The sequence below is a fragment of the Atractosteus spatula genome, chromosome 10 (genome assembly GCF_055471065.1).
Source record: "Atractosteus spatula isolate fAtrSpa1 chromosome 10, fAtrSpa1.hap1, whole genome shotgun sequence".
Taxonomy (NCBI): domain Eukaryota; kingdom Metazoa; phylum Chordata; class Actinopteri; order Semionotiformes; family Lepisosteidae; genus Atractosteus; species Atractosteus spatula.
This window is the reverse complement of record NC_142715.1, coordinates 20,995,912-21,016,136: the sequence shown is the minus strand read 5'-3', so window position 1 is coordinate 21,016,136 and position 20,225 is coordinate 20,995,912. Positions and strand designations below refer to the sequence as shown.

Here is a 20,225-nt window from a genome sequence, read left to right as displayed (position 1 = left end):
GTCTGTGTGTCTGTTGTTGTTGTTGTTTGTCAGTAGTCAGTGTGTGTGGGATCGGTGATGGCCATTGTGTCTCTTGTTGTTGGTCAGTAGTCAGTGTGTGTGGGATCGGTGATGGCCAGTGTGTCTTTTCTTGTTGTTGGTCAGTAGTCAGTGTCTGTGGGAGCAGTGATGGTCATTGTTTCTGTTGTTGTTGTTGGTCAGTAGTCAATGGCTGTGGGAGCAGTGATGGTCTGTGTGTCTGTTGTTGTTGGTCAGTAGTCAATGGCTGTGGGAGCAGTGATGGTCAGTGTGTCTGTTGTTGTTGGTCAGTAGTCAATGGCTGTGGGAGCAGTGATGGTCTGTGTGTCTGTTGTTGTTGTTGTTTGTCAGTAGTCAGTGTCTGTGGGAGCGGTGATGGTCAGTGTGTCTGTTCTTGTTGTTGGTCAGTAGTCAGTGGCTGTGGGAGCAGTGATGGTCATTGTGTCTGTTGTTGTTGGTCAGTAGTCAATGGCTGTGGGAGCAGTGATGGTCAGTGTGTCTGTTGTTGGTGGTCAGTAGTCGATGGCTGTGGGAGCAGTGATGGTCATTGTGTCTGTTGTTGTTGTTGGTCAGTAGTCAATGGCTGTGGGAGCAGTGATGGTCTGTGTGTCTGTTGTTGTTGGTCAGTAGTCGATGGCTGTGGGTGCAGTGATGGTCAGTGTGTCTGTTGTTGGTGGTCAGTAGTCAGTGGCTGTGGGAGCAGTGATGGTCAGTGTGTCTGTTGTTGTTGTTGTTGGTCAGTAGTCAGTGTCTGTGGGAGCAGTGATGGCCAGTGTGTCTGTTGTTGTTGTTCAGTAGTCAGTGTGTGTGGGATCGGTGATGGCCAGTGTGTCTGTTCTTGTTGTTGGTCAGTAGTCAATGGCTGTGGGAGCAGTGATGGCCAGTGTGTCTGTTGTTGTTGGTGGTCAGTAGTCGATGGCTGTGGGAGCAGTGATGGTCAGTGTGTCTGTTGTTGTTGTTGGTCAGTAGTCAGTGTCTGTGGGAGTGGTGATGGTCAGTGTGTCTGTTGTTGTTGTTGGTCAGTAGTCTGTGGCTCTGGGAGTGGTGATGGCTGGTGTGTCTGTTGTTGGTCTTTCAGGTGTTTCTTCACACATCAGTTCGGAGGGGAGTACCAGTTCCAGTGTGACAGATAGAGGAGCTTGCGATCAGGCTGAAGAATTTGACCCCATGCTGCCCCCTAAAAGCCAGAAGCTAAACAGTGATGTTGAGACAAAGCAAATTATGCTGGAACATAATTTGTGACCCCTAGTTCACACAATATATTGTCACAGGTGTTTTATACACACTGACCTACACAGTTTCACCAGTGTCTTGACCGCAGCATCAAGAAGCAGTGAAACACAATGCTTAAACACACACTCACCTCCTCCAGCACTGAGAGAAATGTGTGCCAGAGCAGAGAAGCAGGTTTAAAGTCAGCTGTGCCGAGACATTTTCACCAGTAATCTTTCATGCCCTTCTTCACTTATTCTGCTTGTTCTTTAATGTTTGTTTTTTTAGGCCTGTGATTGTATCTAGGTTTCTGGGTTGTATTGTATCTGGGTGACTGTCTCAATGAGATACAGTATGAAACTGGCATAGTTGCTTCAGGCTAATTATCCTGATATATCTGAGACACTGCGCTGTTCAGGGCTCTTCCTCTTGGAGGCACTGTTGTGACAGGAAGCGGTCAATAATCTGGGAACGGAGACAAGACAGGACTAGGGGAACAACCTCCCCGTCTTCCCTGCACCCCAAGAGGAGGACATGAGGATCAGAGGATTTACAAACCAGCCAAGAGCTGATGATACTGGAATCCAGCTACAGTGAGACTTGAGCACTGGGGCTTGGTCATTGTTGCACTACTGAAATTTGAATTTAAAATCAAAATATGAAATTTCCTCTTTTCTTTCTGGGTATTATTTAGCATACGTACTGTATTTGACCATGTTTGAAGATGATTTGCGATAAGTTGACAATGGTATAGTGAGTGGAACATTGGAAAAACATGTTTGCATCTGAATATGCTTTTCATTTTATATTAATTAAATCCATATTGTAGCACATTAAAATGCACCAAGAAGAGAATCTGAGAACTAATTGCATGTTTCTCAGCTCTCAAAAACCTTTCTAGTCTGTCTGTTTGAGAATTTTGCAGGAATATGTTTTGAAACCTGTATTGTAATACTTTTTTGTTACCAAGGTCTTCAATAAAATAAAGCAGACTTTAATATTTGAGGCTTGCAAGCAATGCTGCATGTTAGTGACTGAGTATTGGTTTACTAGATGCTTCCCTACAGGCCTGCATGTTGCACTATGAACCTCAGGGGTGAAGACTTGATTTAAAGTGTTTGCTGTCGAAAGGGAACAGTTTGAAGTGAAAGGGTGCACAGTGTTTTGGTTGATTTGACAGGTTGGTGATGGGAGAGAGGTGGAGGTGGGGCTGGACAGGAGATGTCAGAATGGCGGGAAGTTTGGGTGAGGCTGTGCAAGTACTGAGTGCCCTGTAAACAGATATCTGAGATAGCTACAGCATGCAACTGGGAGAGAGTCACTGTGCCAGGGCTCTGGGCTTTAACACAGGTCTCAATCACAGAAGAGAGGTAGTACATTTTACCAGGTGAGAGAGTCATTGTCTCAAGGTGAAACTGTCTTCGAGGGATGTTGCATCCAAAATACAATGGAAACCATCACATTTAAGCTTTTTTGGGGGGATCGAGAAGACGATCATGGTGAGACTCAAAACATACCTGTGTTTTCTTCTTTTGAGAATGAGTGGATTATTGAGGCGCAAATATTGGTTCAAAATAAAAAAATCCATTCCTGTCATTGTTTATCCTTTGATAGATTCTTCAAATCCTTCCTCTGAACGTTGATATTTAGTGATAATATAAAAATTGTGGTTTTCTCTTATTCGCTAATTTTATTAAAATAACAGGCTCTTTTACAATTGTATTGGATGTTTGGAAGGTATAACAGTCCCTCTTGCATCCACAGCTAAAATATATATTTTTTTTTAAATTACAAAATATTGAATGGCATTTGTCTTTAGATTCACATTAAAATTAAGATAAATATGCCAAAAGATTATAGTAGAACTCTACAGTCCTAACCTAATGACGCCGGCGAGCTGTCATTTTTACTTGTCAAGTTCTCTAACAAATCTGTACTGTATTTTTAAAATATTTTAGCTGAGGAGACAAGAGGAGTATAAATGAATTCTTCTGCCGCCCACTCAATGAATATTTGCATTAAACTAAATCAAGACGTATGTTGTCCATGACTATAAATTCTGTACAACAAGACAGAAAGAAAGGCACCACTGGGATTTGAGTGTAGGATCTGGGATGTTTACTAGACAGGTGCTTTATCAGCTAAGTGCTCCCCTTTTACAGCCACTTGTACACACCGCTCTGAGACACCCAAGTTCGGTGTGCGCTGAGCAAGCTGTCTCCTTTACAAGCAATAGTAGCACTGAAACTGAGAGAAAGGATGAGAAAATGCTATAATCTGGCACTTTTCATGTTAAAGGAGCTCAATGTGCTTTCTGTGTACAACAGGATGTCCTGTACACCCGCCACTGAAGCACAGCTCAGGCTTGGTAGCTTGACAGCTCCCAAGAAAAATTTTAAATTTGCAGTTGGAAGAGGAAAATGACCCTCACCTACAGGGAAAGATGGTCATCTAGAGCATGACACCTCATGCCTGGAGGTGCTAGTTTTCTTGACGAAGTGGCCAAGTAGTTAAGGCGATGGACTACTAATTCATTATGCACTGCACCTGTGGGTTCAAACCTCATCATTACCAAGCTCACAGATGTGCCTTGTTTTAATAAAAAAGCTGGGTATGCTTTCATTTCCTTTTTTGCTCTTGTAGTACATCAGCAGTATATCTGGACTGAACATGCTATAGCAGGCTCACAGCAGGAACGTGTGACCCACAAGCAATGACAGTATCAGTATCAGATCTAGCTGCAGTATATTGGTTGACGAGAAGCAGTAACGATTCTGTGGAAACAGGTGAGCTTGCTTTAATACAGCTCTTTTGAGCAGAATGTGTCACAACAAAACTGACCTAAACTCAACTATTTCAGTAGCTAAAGACATAAGTGATGTTGCTCCAGCTGAGACTCGAACTCATAACCTCGGTATGACTCCGCTGTGCGCTGATGACCGATTGCACCCCTGGAGCTGCGTAAGTTTCTCTCTACACAAACTGACGCTGCACAAACACAAGGTGAAACACAGGGTTTTGACTGTGGATCCATCTCCACATGGGGGAAGGAGACAGTAAAATAGCAAGGGACATACAAAAGAAGGAACCAAAAGAATTGTGCTCGCTGCAAATTAAAAAGGAAAGAGATGGTCGGACATGTAAAACAGCTCGGCGGATAATTTGTAGCAACATTTTTTGCGTCAATCAGCATACAGATTTCTCTTCGTGTGCCTTAAGATGTGCAATTTGTGCAGTCGTTGTATGACATTGGTTTCTTCAAAAGTCCAGTCAATTGGCAGTAGAGAGCTAGGCGACGCACGCCTTCGTGAAGACCCTCTGTAAGGCAATTACACATTTTATTTTCAAGTCGCCTCCTTCACATGCAATAGCAGCACCGACACTAAGAGAAAGGATGAGAAATGGCTTTTATCAAGTGATTACAGCCTTTGTTTGAAGGAGGGTATTTGTGTGCTGAACTGGCTCCTGGAGAAGTGCAGAACAGTAGGATACAAGATTTATCAAAACTGACAGCAGCCCCAGACAATAAAGCTTCACACACGCATGACAAAATGCGTGTACGTTTGGGCTGCTCGCCTTAATGGTATAGAGGCCAGTACTTTGTATTGAGACCACAGTACTCCTGCTTTGAAACTGGGTTACAGCAACCCAAGACAAGAGAGCTGCCATCTATGATATTTGAGTGAAGGGGAAAACGGTCATAGAGCTGATGTGCCGTCCCACATAACCAATCCAAACAAACACTGCTTTACAAAGGAGCACTGCCTGAGCTTATTGTTGGCAAACTGAAGACCAGATCCCCCTCTTCCGTGACGAAAAGTAGAGGACAGGAGCCGCAGTGTTTAATATAAATAAAAGATTTCAGTTTTCTCTGGAGCAATTAGCATGAAACTCTGAATCTCAGGGTTGTGAATTCAAGCGCCAGACTGGCAAGAAATTCCATAGTTAATGATAAGATTTACTTGTATTCTAATAAAAAGACATATTATGAAACTTTTCCCGATACCAGTTTCACAGTGACTTTGTTGGTGTTCTTTATGAAAATAAGATTTTGTATGTGATCAATAACCGCACCAGAAAAAATATTGGAAAGAAATGGCCTGTCACTAAGGAAATTCATTAAGTAAAGCAGAGACATAATCAGAAAATCGACATAATTGTAATATTAATCACTTTGCATATTCTTTTGCGTTTTTTTATAGAACGAAAGTAGTTCAAGATGTTCTAGTCCCTGTACTCCTCATAGATAATCTAAACGAAATCACAGTACAGTACAGGACATGCAGTGAGAAGCTCACGCAGTGAAAATACTCTTGAACACGACAAGAGTAAAGGTACACTGCACATCTGCGGACATCACGTCCAAGTTTAGTGAGAATTACTTCAGAGATTGTAAGCTAGGAAGTTTCAGATCGTTTTTTTAATGAAAGGTTTAAGCAAACCTGAAAACCTTTGCAAGAGACATTTCAGAATCCCAGTCAATTCCAGTACGATTGCTGGATCCTTCGAATTCGGCTGAACTATAGCACAGATCTGCAGTCCACAGTTAGAATACTGTGGGTGCGTTGTATAAGACATACTGCCCAAAGCAGTTCTTAAACAGGAGACACATTCTGATTTCAGAATGTGATATACATAAAGTGAAATGGTCTGGGAAGAGTCTTTTGTTTGAACAGTTCAAAATAGATGTAAAGGCGTATTTACAGGCTACTTTGAAATGTCTTTAATATGCCTTGTTCAATCTTTTTTTTAATAAGGTATAATTCATTATAGTATGTATCCCTGACAATGTTATTGATACTTTATATGTGTTCTTGTTTGTATTGTATCTAATTTTTGTTGTTCAAATAAAAAGTAAAAAAACAACTTTCTGGATGCGTCCTGCTGTAAAAATAAAATGACTTCAAGGGCGCTGTATGAAGAGATCTGAAGACTGCTCAACAGAGGAACTATATCCAGAGGTGCCAGAGAAGTCGAGAGGGGAGAGGGGAGAGGGAGAAGCATCTCAGAAAATGGAGGTGCAGTCGCTTCCAGGCGTCATAAAACCACTAGGATGGACAACAAGAGCTGAAGCCACCCAGCATTCTCCGAGCAAGTAATGTGAAGAACAGACACAGGGTATAGGGTAGTGTGACCGAGGGTCTAAGGCGCTGGATTAAGGCTCCAGTCTCTTCAGGGGTTGGAATCCCACGGCTGCCAGTTGTTTCAGGAACTGAACCACGATCACCTGCTTGGGAGGCAGCTATGCTCACCATTATTTTACCAACGTGCATGCAAGATATGTGCAAATTTTCACTCAAAAGTTATGTAGACGAAAGTGTTCAATAAAAGCGATTTTTGTTCACTCAAAGCCCCACTAATTACTTTGTTGTGATGATGTTTGAATTAATATTTCCCGTGATAAGGTGTCATTGTGTCTCAAAGTTTAAGAGTCTGCTCCCTTTTTTACTATTGGCTGGTATAGGAAAAACTCAATCTTTGTTTTCACAGCTCCATTATAAATTATTTGTCGACGTTCTAACACCTGTGTGCATTTACAAGGCATGTCTCAAAAGGACATATTAAATAAGAACACAATCCTTCCTGTTACCATTCTTCTGGTTGGGGCTGTTGTTTCACCCTTTATAATTCTCGTACAATATTCCCAGGCAGGGCTTTATCACTAGAGTTCTACAGAACAAGTGTGCATCGGCCCATGAAAATCATCAGCAGTGATGGTTTTCTATGCGTGGTTTAAGCGAGAGCACTTAAAAGATGTAAAAAGCTTTCAAAGAAGACAGAATTGAACGACAGTCTAATAAGAAGGTAGAGAAACAACACATCCCCATCGGCGAATCAACCCGTCTCCTGTGTGACTGGATATAGAAACAGCTGATTCATTCGTGCCAAGTAACTGGAAACTTTAATGTGATATTTTTTCTTTCCATTTCTCTTCATTCCTATGAATTTACTCTGCAGTAAAGGAAACGCATAAGTGGCAGACTGCAGACATTTTTCATTTATGTTGGATTGCTTGTGTGCAGGGAGCTTCAGCGTTTCCTAGGTAATCTCCACAGACGCACTGCTGTGTACAAGTTATTTTCTTATTACTTTAGGTTTTTAAAAACCGCACACACCAGGAGCTACTGAAACTGGTAAGGCTCATATAATGTGCAATGCAGTAGCAACGTTTAGGGGGGAGAAATATGCCTTGCCATGAATCCTAACACTTTACAGGAGGTATTTTAATCATTATCGGCTCAGATATAGCTGTCAATAAATACATCATGCATTTCAACTCCATCAATATCAGCAGTGCTAAATGTAGATCCTGGTAATACTTCATGAGTTCTTACATCCACATTACAGTATTAAACAAAATGTTGGAAGAATCAATTGCATGCTGCTGATAAAATCTCTCTTCGATGGAAGTTATAGCGTAGAGATGCAAGGAGTCACAGCAGAGTGAGTTGTACTATAGTTTAGACTTGAAATAGTGTATTGCACATACAAGTATACAATGCAACTATATTGTTTGTGCTCAGTTCAACTTTAAGCAAAATGATACTGCACGTGAATTCTCTCTAGGTTTCTGACACATACACGCTTTTATAACTTTCCCTATTAGGTTCTCCTGTAAAATAGTAAAGATTTCATCTAAGTGTATTCTTATGTTGTGTTAGACCATTGCAAAAGTCTCATTTCAATGTTTTGGTTCTTCTTTGTCTAGGCTTCTCCTAGTTTGATTAAGGGTTTAAGTTGCTGCAATGTTAACTCTGGGAGCTTCACTTTCATGTTGCTCTTTATAAACTCACCTGTCTCTTCACTTTACAATATAAAGTTGTTGTATAATTTCTATTCCAAATGTCAGAAAAGTTTTATTTTTTCACTATCCCATGCATTGTTTGCATATTATTTTGTTTTTGCAGTTTTTTCAACATAATACGTAGTTTTTAACTTTCAATAATCACGTACTCAGAAATATTAAATATATAGTATTCTAATAGTTCATCAACTAACGATTTTCTCATTTTTTTCCTTTTGAGTGATACATTTCCTTTTCCTTAATTTTATATTCTAGATATATGTAATATACATTCCCCCAACTACCAATATAGTAGTATTTTCTTAGGGTTATCATAAAGCTGCTCTTATTATCACTTGTAATGATATATTTACACTGATTCCTTCCTCTCAGCGAGAATATGATGATAAAAGTGGTTGGCTTTTATAATTTTTATATATACAGATACAGCCATTGAAAATGCACAGTACAACCCCGTACTGTGGAAATTTTCTACAGTTCACCGTTGTACCGCAGTAAGTGATTGGCTGGCCAAAATGACTGACAGGCAGCACTCATGATGAATTGGTTGTTAGTGAAACAATTGCTTCATTTGATCTCTTTACTGTGCATGTTTAAATCAGCTTAATATTGAATATTAATATGGACATTTTACAACTAAAGGGAAATTTTAGTAGCTGAGCATAAAAAGAAGAGGAGTATAACGCGTCTGAAGGTAATAAATGATATTAATTTAGGAACATAAACATATTATGTAAAATGTATATGTCTGGTTTTGGTAATTTAAATAAAAAATACACACCAGTATTCCACTTTCTTCATAAACATTTTAAGCATCAGTCTTTCATTCGGTTACATACTGTGGTTATTTTGGAAAAAGTTTTACGTACTTCTGACTGTATTAAGTTTATATACAGAACTTCATTAAAAGTATATAAAAGTATATACTAAGTAAAAGTATAAGTATTAACTTCATTAATATTTATTCATATTTAATTGGGCTCGATATCACGGTAAAAAACGCATACTTTTTATAATTTGATTAATAGGGAATATAATATGGAACCGTGTATCTAAATAAATTAATAACGATATAATTATATTCATATAGCTCAAAATATTACAGTAGTAGGCTTTCTTTGTAAACATCTGCATCAATTTGACTCATTCACCCGCGATTACTTGGAAACCTTTGGCCTGCCCTGTTCAGTTATAAGTTGAACTGTCAAGCAGCGTCTTGGTATAATGGTTTAGGCATCTGACTTGTATGCTGTAAGTTGGGGGATTGAACCCAGCTCTTGCCATGAGTTTTCTTTTAACAGATAAACATTTCTTTGAAAAACTAAAATAGTAAATATTATTGACAATATATTGAATTTGATGGTAATTCTAAATATCACAACACATTCAAAGTTAACTGAGTTAAGTGATTAACCTTTTCTATGAATACTTCTGCTCGTTATCGCAGTAAAAAACCTCATACTTTTTAGAATCCGCTAAATAGGAAATATAAGATGGAATCGCTTATCTAAAGAAATTAATAATGATATTAATTTACTGTACTCCACATTCTTTGCAAACATGGTTTATTTTTAATTTGACTCAATCGCACATGATTACTTTCACAACATTTTAAAACTGTTCGTCTCAGCTGTGTTTTCGAGCAGCCCTTGACAATCCAAGTTCAATACCTGCTTACGGCACAAGTTTTTCTTCTAACAAATACTTTAAAAAAATAAAATAGTAAGTATAATGTACACTATATTAACATGTTTTTTTATATATATTTATCATAACATATTCAATGTTAATTTATATTAATAATGAGATAAAAACGTGAATTATCAAACGGGAATACTGTCAACTGTTCAACCGATTTGATTCAAAACACTTTATTCAGTTGGGCAGTTTAACAGATGCCTCAAGCCTTAAAACTTCGCTTATTAAAATACCTGTTTAGGAGACACAATGTTTCAGATGTCGATAATTTTGTGAACAAATGACAGAGCCTGCAACCTACAGTTTTAAAGATCGTGATTTGTGAAACATTTCACAGCTTTAATTTAAACAATATCTAGTACCTGGTTGCAGTTTTAGAAATTCTAGTTTGAATAAAGCGGATCCCAGGTGCAAGTGATAACGCGAGAAGACATTATGGAATATTTTTTATGCATCACTTAAAGCATGCTGAAGTCTCTCAAAACCGTAAAAATGTAACATAATATTGTGTGGCACGATGGGCAACCGATTCTTTTAATTTTAAAGAAAATCAAAAATAGGAAACAATAAAGTGTGTGTCTCAAATAGACATTGCATGGTTTTAAAACCCATAAAAACGGGTTTAGTTAAAAATACGAAAAAAAAACAATTTCCTTTTGTGTGATCAGCTTAGAACCTTTGTGCAAGCTGTACATTTTTTAAACTTTTTAATTAAACATTTTAAAGACTTTAATATTGTAAACGCAACACAAATTTCTTACAGATACAGAACAATCACATTCTCCTGTTTTCCCGTGGTGTGAAATGAATTAGCAGGAGATTGAGAAAACGCTGTACCCACTGAGCTCAGTCAGAGAAAAGGAGGGCGCCGTAAGGACACCATTCCGCAGCGCAGTGTTTATGGCTCTGAGTGCGCCTGCCTTTAAAACTTAATAATAGAGTGTAAATAATTTATTTTAATTTGAAATATTTTATTATTAAACATAGCTTTTTCACCAGTTCGTTTTATTTTTGAAATGACCGTTAAAGAAAACAGGGGCTTATTGTACTTTCTAATGACATTACACATGGAAAGATTATACATTTTAATCATTTTTAATTAAAAAAATCAATTTTAGAAACATTTCATCTACACAAATATCACATACTATTTTATTTCTGATTGTTATGACAACAGATTACAATCTAATCTTTCCACGTGTGATGCCATTAGGAAGTACAATAGGCTCTTGCTTTGTTTAACGATGGTATGAAAAATAAATCTAAATGGTGAGAAAGCTATGCTTAAAGTTAATTCAGGAACTTAGAAGACAAAGATAATGATTTACATTGTTTAATTTTAAAAACTAAATAATAAATGCAGACGCGATTGGTGCCATTTGCACTGCGAAAGCTCAGGCTGTGCTGCTTCTCCCCCGTCTTTGATGGGGCGCAGTATTTTCACAGCCTCTGACTGGGGAAAAAAAGACCAGCTGATGTGTCCTACATAACAGGAAGAGAAGAGAATGTGATTTTTTTTTCTATATGAAACGTGTGTTACGTTTATGAAATTCGAGTATTTTAAACATTTAATTAAAAAGTAAAAATCTTACAGCTAACACAAAGGTTCAAAGCTGATCACGAAGATGAAAAATCACCCATTTTTTGCGCATAAAAAGTGGTTTTTAACTAAACCAGTTTTTTACAGATTCTAAAGTCATGCGATGTTAGGCAGGGACATGTCATTGTATCTTATTTTTGATTTAATTTAAAAAAAATTAAATCGTTTGGCCATCTGGTTGATAGGCTGTTCTCCAATTACTGGCAATTGTAAAACAAAATAACCATTCCACCCTCCCTTGATTAACTTAAAGATTTCCATTAAGAAATGCTTAAAAACAAAACCATTACGTATAATAATTAATCCAAATACACACGCAGGAGCCAATTTTGCCAGACACAACATCCCAGAGCAAATCAGGCACTTGGGCTGAGACAGCTGGCCAGCCAGCTGGTTTCCTGTTGAATGATGTGACAGACTGGGTTCAATCCCAGGTGGTGTACTATATAGGACAGTTAATTTTTGGTTGATTACTGGCTGATGACATTTGGATGAAGACAAAATATAGATTTTCTCAATTCGGGTGTAAACCTGAAAAAGACACATCATGTTCACAATAAGCTAAAGTGGACTATAGTAGTAGTAGTAGACTATAATAATAAAGGAGTATCTTTATGCATTCAGCTCTGATCGCGCCTAAGTGCGCCTAGGTACATTACTGTCATGATCGCAAACCCCTCCTCTTAAGGGCGCTCCAGCCCTTCCTTGTTTGCCTTATTCCCCACACCTGTCCCTTGTTCCAGCCCCTTTTCAGTTCACCCTTATAAGCCAGACGCAGACGCCAATCTGGGCTCTGCATTGGTTCCTGTATCATGCGAGCCCGGGTCCTGGATGTGTCTGGCTCCGTCATGGTTTTAAGTTTCTGTTCCTGTTCCCCTTGCCGGTCCCGACCCGGTTCTGGTTTTTAATCTCCTGTCTTGGATGGATCTCCTGGCCATGGACTTTTGCCTTGTTTTTGGACTTCTCTTTGGACTCGTCCCCGGATTGTTTGCCTCGCTACACCTTCCCCGACCACCAGCACTCCATGGACACGCCCCCCTGTTTTTATTCCCGTATCCTGCATGACTTTTTCCCCGTGTTTCCTCACTCAACCCCGGATTGTGTCGTCCGCATAGGGTCCAGAAAGAAAGCTTTCGTGACAATTACAGTGTTCATTACCACTACAACGACAATAGAAGTTTTTTTTTAAAGAAACGAATGTCAAAATGTTTCCAAAACGTCCACTTGTGATACTTTAGGTGCTTAGTTACACGATCCCATATTAATATAACTATCAAGTGATGTTAAATCACTACAACATGTATTTTTTTACAATAACAGCAAGTGGTGTTTTTACTACGTATTCTTAGAAAAGGATAAAACGTTATAACTTTTTATGAATTACAGAATATAAGCTTAATAATGTTAGAACAAGCATGTTAAAACCAGAACCCATGTTAGTTACCAAGTTAAAGACTTTGATGCATAAAATATTTCTGCATAATTAAAATATTTATGATGAAGGTGGAAGGTTGTGTACTTTTGTCCACAAGAGCAATCTTTCTTTTATAAAATATACCTACTTTTTAATGTTTAATGATTGACATTCTGTAATACACAGTTTCAAATTATTAAAAATCTAAAGAGTATGCAATTTAAATTCTTAATTGTAAAAAGACTGTCCCTCAGCAGTGACTGGGATTCGAAACCAGGCATTTTCTGGCGACAGCTCAAATGCTGTATATGAGATGTTAAACTTTATTAGCTCCACCTGGTGATTTTACAAGGTGCTTCCAGATACTATAATCATATTTCAATTCAAATGTGGTATGATTCGCCATGCCCACCGCGTTTTACCACCATGTACTACACACATTTTGAATGGCTGGATCTGTAGGTGCCATTGCTCCAGGTGAGGCATGAACACACAACATCGCCATGACTCTGCTGTGCACGCTGACTGATTGTGCCACTGGGGCTTCGCAAGTCACAAGTCAGTCCAAAGACTGTGAACAAACAAATGGTGAAACAGGGTTTCGTCTGTGGATCCATCTCCACATGGGGGAAGGGGACAGTGAAACAGTAAGGAAAATACAAGAGAAGAAACTGAAAGAATTGTAATCACTGCAAAATAGGAAGAGGTGGTTGGACATGTTAAACAGTTTGGCGGTTAATTTGTGACATTTTTGGTGACAATCAGCACACGGATTTCTCTTTATTTTCCTTAAGATATGCACTATATATTTTCATTGTAGATTGGTTACTTCAAAAGTCCAGTAAAGTGACAGTGGAGAGCTATCCGATACACATCTTAAAGAAGACTCCCTGTAAGTCAATTAAATGTTTCATTTTCAAGTCAAATCCTTTACATGAAATAGACACCAACAATAGAAGGGGATGAGAAATGTCTTTTATCAAAATAAACCTGCTATTCACAGACCTCGGCCACAACATCTCCCAGGTACTTCTGCAGGATAAGGTCAAGCTCGGCTGCAGCCTGGCGGAAGCACTTGTCCACCTCAGATAAGTCACACCTGGCCATTGTATTTTCGAAGTAGGATTTCAGCGCCTCTTTCACCTCCTCATAGCTTTCCTGCTTCATGATTCCTGTGTCCTGGGAGAACAAGAAAGGTGAATATTCATCATCATCCCTCAATGATTCTCCAAATTGCCTGACTGCAGCCACCACCATGAGGAGGAGCTGGAGTGACATAACATCATCAGTAGGCAGTGAGTCAAGAGAGGGGGAGTCATCCCACTGTTATCCTTATCCATGATCAAGAGTCTCACCCCCTGCTTTACGCTGTCCCTAGTGGTGATCTGTAGACAGTGTGTCTTCCACCTCACCCACCTCCTGAGGCAATAATCTTGAATAAACAGAGGGCTGGAGGCCCAGCCCGGCTCCTGTCTCTCTCCCCTTGGGGACGGGAGATTTTCTCAGAACCATGTTGAGGTGAAATGGGAGTGGAATGACGCAGGTGTCTTGGAGAGGTGAGTCGCCCCAGCCCCTGCGTACCTCAGTGTGATTCAAGCAAGGGGGAGGGGTTTAAGGGACTTACCAATCCCGCGTATGCACCCTCTGATTCAAAGTCAGGCAGGACTTCATTGTACAGCGCCAGGCAGTCCAGCTGGATAGATGATATCATGTTCTGAGCCCAGGTCCGCACCCGTATCTCCTCCTCCTGGAGCAGCCGCTCTAGCTCGACCTGCAGGCCCTCCCTGAGCCGCCACAGGGCCGCTGGGGTCAGGCCCGGGTGAGCGGGTGTACCAGGGGGTGGGTGAGGGGGTGGGTGAGGGGGCGAGCAATGGGGTATGTGGGCTGCCAAGGAGGAGGTCCATGCCCTGTCCTTCTGCAGATCCCTCTCCGGGCCCTTAGGGTAGTTCCACAGCTGGGTCTCGGTCTCCTGCCTGGTGATTGGCTGGCTGGCCTGAGGGGACAGGGGCACAGAGAGGGCATGAGGAGGACTGAGAGAAAACTGAGAGGGTCTTCTCCAGGAGGACCAAGCCCTGCCCCTGGTCTCCCAGCAATCACAGTCACCATCATTGCAGCTGAAACCAAACTTTCGACAGACGTCACAGACATATCAGGCTCACAGACTTGCAGCTCTCGGCTGCCTGGGGTGAGACGCAGGGGGAGTCTGCTCCCTCTTCCTCTGACAGTCCTATCAGATGACAGCGGCAGACCTGATCCAACCCCACCTTCCCTGTCACACACAGCCACACACAGGCATGACTGTGTCACCATCATCACCACCTCCACCATCACAATCTCCACTATTTTGCATTACCATCATCATCACTTCCACCATCACAACCCCTTCGATCTTCATCACCTTCATCATCACCTCCACCATCACAATCTCCACTATCTTCGTCACCATCATCTTCATCACATTTCTAATAAATGATCTCCACCATCTTCATCACCATATCCTTCTTCATCATGACAATCATCATGTCCACCATCATCATCATAACCACCTTCATTATCTACACTATCATCTGCATCATCCTGAGCGGAACACATTGGTTGTCTTACACTGGAAGAATCTTTGCTCAGAGCCTCAGTATCGGTCGGCCCTCTCCGGCCTTTCAGGGTCACGTCTGTCTCTCTTGAGACCTGTCAACAAGTTGACTGCTTTAGTCTCACCAGCAGAAGCCAACCAAGTTTGTGTCTCAGTACAGGTTTATTCTTAGTCTAACAAAATTAATACTTGGGGAAGAGCATTTAATAATGAGAGCAGGAGGCACTTCTTTACATAGAGGAGGGTGGGGGTGTGGAACAAGCTGTCTAGTCATGTTGTTGAAGCCGATACCCTGGCTTATCTCAAGAGAGAGCTGGATGAGACCCTACAGTCAGGACAGGAGGCACTACTGTACATAGAGGGAGGTGGGTGTGTGGAACAAGCTATCCAACCATGTTGTTGAAGCCAATACTCACGTTCCTGTGAGATCTGCCCCAGGTCTCGGTGTGACACCCTTCTCTCTGCTCGGCCATCCCTCTCTCCACTTGAGGGAGATTCTCCTGGCGGCACTGGGGAGGAGAAAACAGTTAACAGACAAACAAACAGACAAACAAACACACTGTCATCATCATCATGGGCCAAGATGACCCTACATGACAGTGGTCTGTCCTCGATTCAGAAGCAGTGTCCAGCCCTCGTCTATACCGCTTCATGATCCCCAACATCCCTGCCGAGACCTGTTGAGGGGCCAGTTCTGCTAGACCAGGGGTCTCAAGCCCAATCACAATCCCTGGAGAGCCAGGTGCATCTCCAGGTTTTCTTTCCAAACGGGGCTAGCCAATTAAACAATTAATCTAATTATTTTCATAAGAAGATGTGGAAATAATGTGTTTAATAATATATTTTGATGTCTCTCACTGTTGAAGACTCAAAATATTCAAGGCACAGTTGGATATTTAAGGTCTGGATAAAGGTACAGTATTAGAATATTTTTTGTTTAATTAAAAAATTAGATCAACCTTGTAACCAAGACCTCTGGGCAGGAAACCAGATGCACCAGACCCTCTAGGAATGGAGTTTGAGACATGCTCACCCTCTCTCACACACAACCTCACACACACTCACCCTCTCACTACTACTACTACTACTACTACTAATAATAATAATAATAATGCAGACTTGCTTTTCTTGGGGTCTTGGGTCTGGCTCCTGTTTTGGCTGAGTCTCCTGTTACCTCCTTCCTGATCTGGGGAAGTCAGACACAGTTCTGTTACAGACACGGGCTGGACTAGACTCACAAGCACACACACCCACAGACACACACTCCCACACACTAACACACACGCAGATGCACACACTGTCAGGTAGAGTCTTTCTCCTCCTCAAGAGAAGACGACAGAGCCCTGCTGCTGCGATGAGCTTTAATTTCAGGAGGAGGAAGAAGAGGAATAATCACAATATGAAGACCAGCAGTGGACTCACAGCTCTCTGGGTCTGGGGCCTGACTCTCAAACTTGTCTCCAGTCTCTGGTGGGTTTGGACATCTTCTCTGTTCACCTCTGTTGACATCTGTGGACAGGACAGTTCAGTTAGACAAACAAGTTCGACCAGACTTCACTCTCATAGTCAATCAATCAATCTATCAATTTTTTTCTTATATTTTGCCTTTTAATCCAGAACATCAAAGCACTTTACAAAACATACCTGGAAAATAGAGTATAAATGTGTAATACTGTAGTTCCTGGAGTAAGTGCTTGGATAATCCAACTACCACTGTTGTTACTTCTGCTGCTACTACTATGACCATGACTACAAATTCTAATACTAATTCTGATATTAATACTACTACTGCTGTCATTACTAGTAATAGTGATAAAAACAGAGCACTCACAGCTCTCTGGACATTGGTCTGGAATCTAGAAAGTGGTTCCATTCTCAGGCGACTCTGGACCTCAACACCTGTTGATGGGTCACTTCTGTCAGACACACGAGTGGAGCCCAAGCCCACCTACACACACACTCACACACACTGACAGATATACACCCACACAATCACATACATTATCACACACTGCATGACACCCACCCACACATATTCACACACAGACATTACACACACACAGACACTCACACACTGACAGACACACACATACACTACACACACTCACAGACACACATTCACAGACACACACACAGACACAACACACACTCACAGACACAACATACATTTATATACACAATCAGACACTCACACACATACTCGCACACATTCACAGACACACACATAGACTACAAATACTTATAGACACACACCAACACACACACACAGACAAATACACACACACTCATAACTACAAATACAGTATAACTAACACTAACACAAATGCCACTAACATTAAAACAGTAACACTATCACTAAGAATTACACTATCATTATCACTGACACAAACTACTAATACACTACTAATACTAATAATAACAGTAATGCTATCACTAAAACTAACATGACTACTAGTGTAAATACTCTAACAGTAACTCTATAATTATAACTAATATTAACATGAATACTGGCATCAAAACTATCAGAAGCGCAATCACCATTAATACTGACATGAACACTAGCATTAATTTTAAAGCTACCGATTGTACTCTCACTAATATTAAATATGAATACACTCGCATTAGTATTAGTCCGTGACGTCACACCACTCTTTGTGACGAAGGCGAGACACCTAGCTGGGCACAGTGATGTGGCACGTGTCGCCGTGGTTACCATACCTATAATTTGTAAACAGTGGAAAATGCATTTAAACTGTTACCTACACAAATTTATCAACTTGGAATATAATTTTCAAGCTCTAGAATACAATTTCTAAACAATCATTTGAATAATCATTCTTTAATTTGGGATTGAACATTATGAACACTAAACGCACTATGGTATTTGATCGATACAGGCTGTATTGACTCTTTTCTAGATATTTAAAGAATTTAAAGAAAGAAAAGAATCAGTACTCACCAATCGGTGAAGTTAATCGATGATTCTAAGGTTTTTTAGTTGAATTAATTGGTTGTCGATAGATAAGTGATCAATATCTCTCCTCTCAGCTCTCAGCGCTCCTCCCGCAGTCTCGCTCTCTGATCCCGGCGCTCTGACTGGTGTCTGTGACGTCACAGCGCTCTTTCTGACAGAGCAGAGCGCGTCTCCGCTGTCCGGAGCCCGGGGGGCTTTTCTTACAGATATACTGTAACATCTCCAAAAGAAAAAACACCAGGCTGTGAAGAGAGGCGATTCATAACAGCTGGAGAAGGAGACCGACAAACCGAGGAATACAATTTATTAAACAAAAAAAATAGTTTACTTCACAGACTAATGCGTTCTAAAGCATACTCCCGTAGAGCAGAAGAGAAAGGGCACAAGTCCCTGTAATAAGCGCTTTTAAGGTTGAAGAGCATCTCCTGGTTTTATTTCCACTCGAACTCTCAGTTCCTCAGCCAGTTTGGTGATTTAATTAACTGTATAACTGTTATCAGACTCTGTTTAACTGTATATTTATACGACTCCGTGAGAGACGTGTTGGAGACGCTGTATCCCAGGGCTGGTGTGGAATAATACACAGACAGGTCTTCTGTGTGATCTGAGTCCCACTGCTCAGAGGTACAGACTGGTCAACTGGTCACTATTGTAGACAAGACCATTGGTCTGCTGCTGCTGATAATCATATTACACTTATAAGAGTAGCAATACTGCTGTTCATTAAATCAGTAAAAATAATAATAAGAGATAAACACATATTGCTCAATTTTCAGTAAAACACTTCTGACAGAGGGTTGGAGGAGTGACTTACAGTAAAGACAATGAATCAGGGCAGTAATACTGAGGGGCTGGAGTTCCTGGAAAGGGTTAATAGAAACTTCTTGCTTCTAACCTGGAACAGAGCCCAGATCAGTGACCCCTGAGCCCATTTCACAGAGAGGAGAACCAGGAGCTCTGCTCTGTCTCTAAGAGGCTGTGAGGAAGGAGAAAAGGGGGAGATGTGACCTGAGTCCAGGCTGTTCTGTCTGATATTATTCATGTAGCAGCACTGATTGTCTGAATGTCCTCTGGTTCTGAATTGTCGGGATAAAGAGAAGGATGGAGATGAGCTTCTGTCTGTTCAGGAGGTAGGAGTTTGGGTAAAGTACTGAGGGACTCAGAGCTCTGTGTGTGAGTCTGAGCTGTGAATCTGACTGAGAGGAGATACTTTTTTTATTCTTTTCCTTTGCCAAGCAATGTTCCATCCCCTTCAGATACTCTGCACAGACTGTCAGAGTAAGCAGAGAGGAGAGAGAGATGGACAGATAAGAGCACACACTGCGAGAGAGACAGGAAGGGGGAGAGAGAGGAGAAGGAGCAGGAAGACAGTGCAGGTGTTCAACCACACTGTGACCACAGGAGACAGGAGGCTTTTCTCAGCTGCTGAGGAGCTCAGGGCTCATGGCCACTCAGGCTCAGAGGCTCTGGCAGCAGTCAGGTCTGAGAGCGTCTCCTCATACTGACACTGGAGCTCTGAGAGTCACCCTCCATTCTGACAGGAAAAGCACCTCCTTTTCAGCTCCGAGAGATACACTGACAGCACTGTTTGAGGAGAGGACCTGTCACTCTGTAGAGCTCTGAACACTGGACTCTCCTGTGTCTCCCTGTGCAGCACTGGAGCTCTGAACACTGGACTCCCTGTGTGTCTCCCTGTACAGCTCAGCTCTCAGCTGCCTCATCACACTGACACCCACAGCCTCACAGTACAGCCTGGCTTCCTGTGCTGGAAGAGCTCGGAGGAGCACAAACCACAGACTCACTGCAGAGCCTGACCAGTAGCTCCAGTGAAGCTCTGCCTTAAATCACCACTGTATTAACAAGGACTGAACTTTTTTTTTCATAATTTTGTTGCTTTTTCAAATTTGAAACTGA

General features: G+C 41.0%; 1 protein-coding gene across 1 annotated transcript; it reads right to left on the bottom strand.

Moving 5' to 3' along the window:
• Window positions 1–13,740: 13,740 nt before the first annotated feature.
• Window positions 13,741–17,210, bottom strand: LOC148825760 (uncharacterized). The gene is made up of 7 exons (XM_088926284.1): window positions 17,169–17,210; window positions 16,760–16,846; window positions 16,461–16,523; window positions 15,754–15,846; window positions 15,352–15,432; window positions 14,372–14,740; window positions 13,741–13,926 (listed from the first exon to the last, which is right to left on the bottom strand). The coding sequence occupies exons 1-7, from the start codon at window positions 17,208–17,210 to the stop codon at window positions 13,741–13,743; spliced, it is 921 nt and encodes a 306-aa protein (XP_088782410.1).
• Window positions 17,211–20,225: the final 3,015 nt, after the last annotated feature.

Excerpts from the sequence above, each read along its gene's own strand:
- LOC148825760 (XM_088926284.1), bottom strand. The coding sequence starts at position 17,210 with ATGGAACCACTTTCTAGATTCCAGACCAATGTCCAGAGAGCT. Across the intron at positions 15,433-15,753 it reads GGGGCAGATCTCACAGGAAC|GTCTCAAGAGAGACAGACGT; the intron begins GTGAGTATTGGC and ends ACTTGTTGACAG. Across the intron at positions 13,927-14,371 it reads AGGGTGCATACGCGGGATTG|GACACAGGAATCATGAAGCA; the intron begins GTAAGTCCCTTA and ends TTGTTCTCCCAG.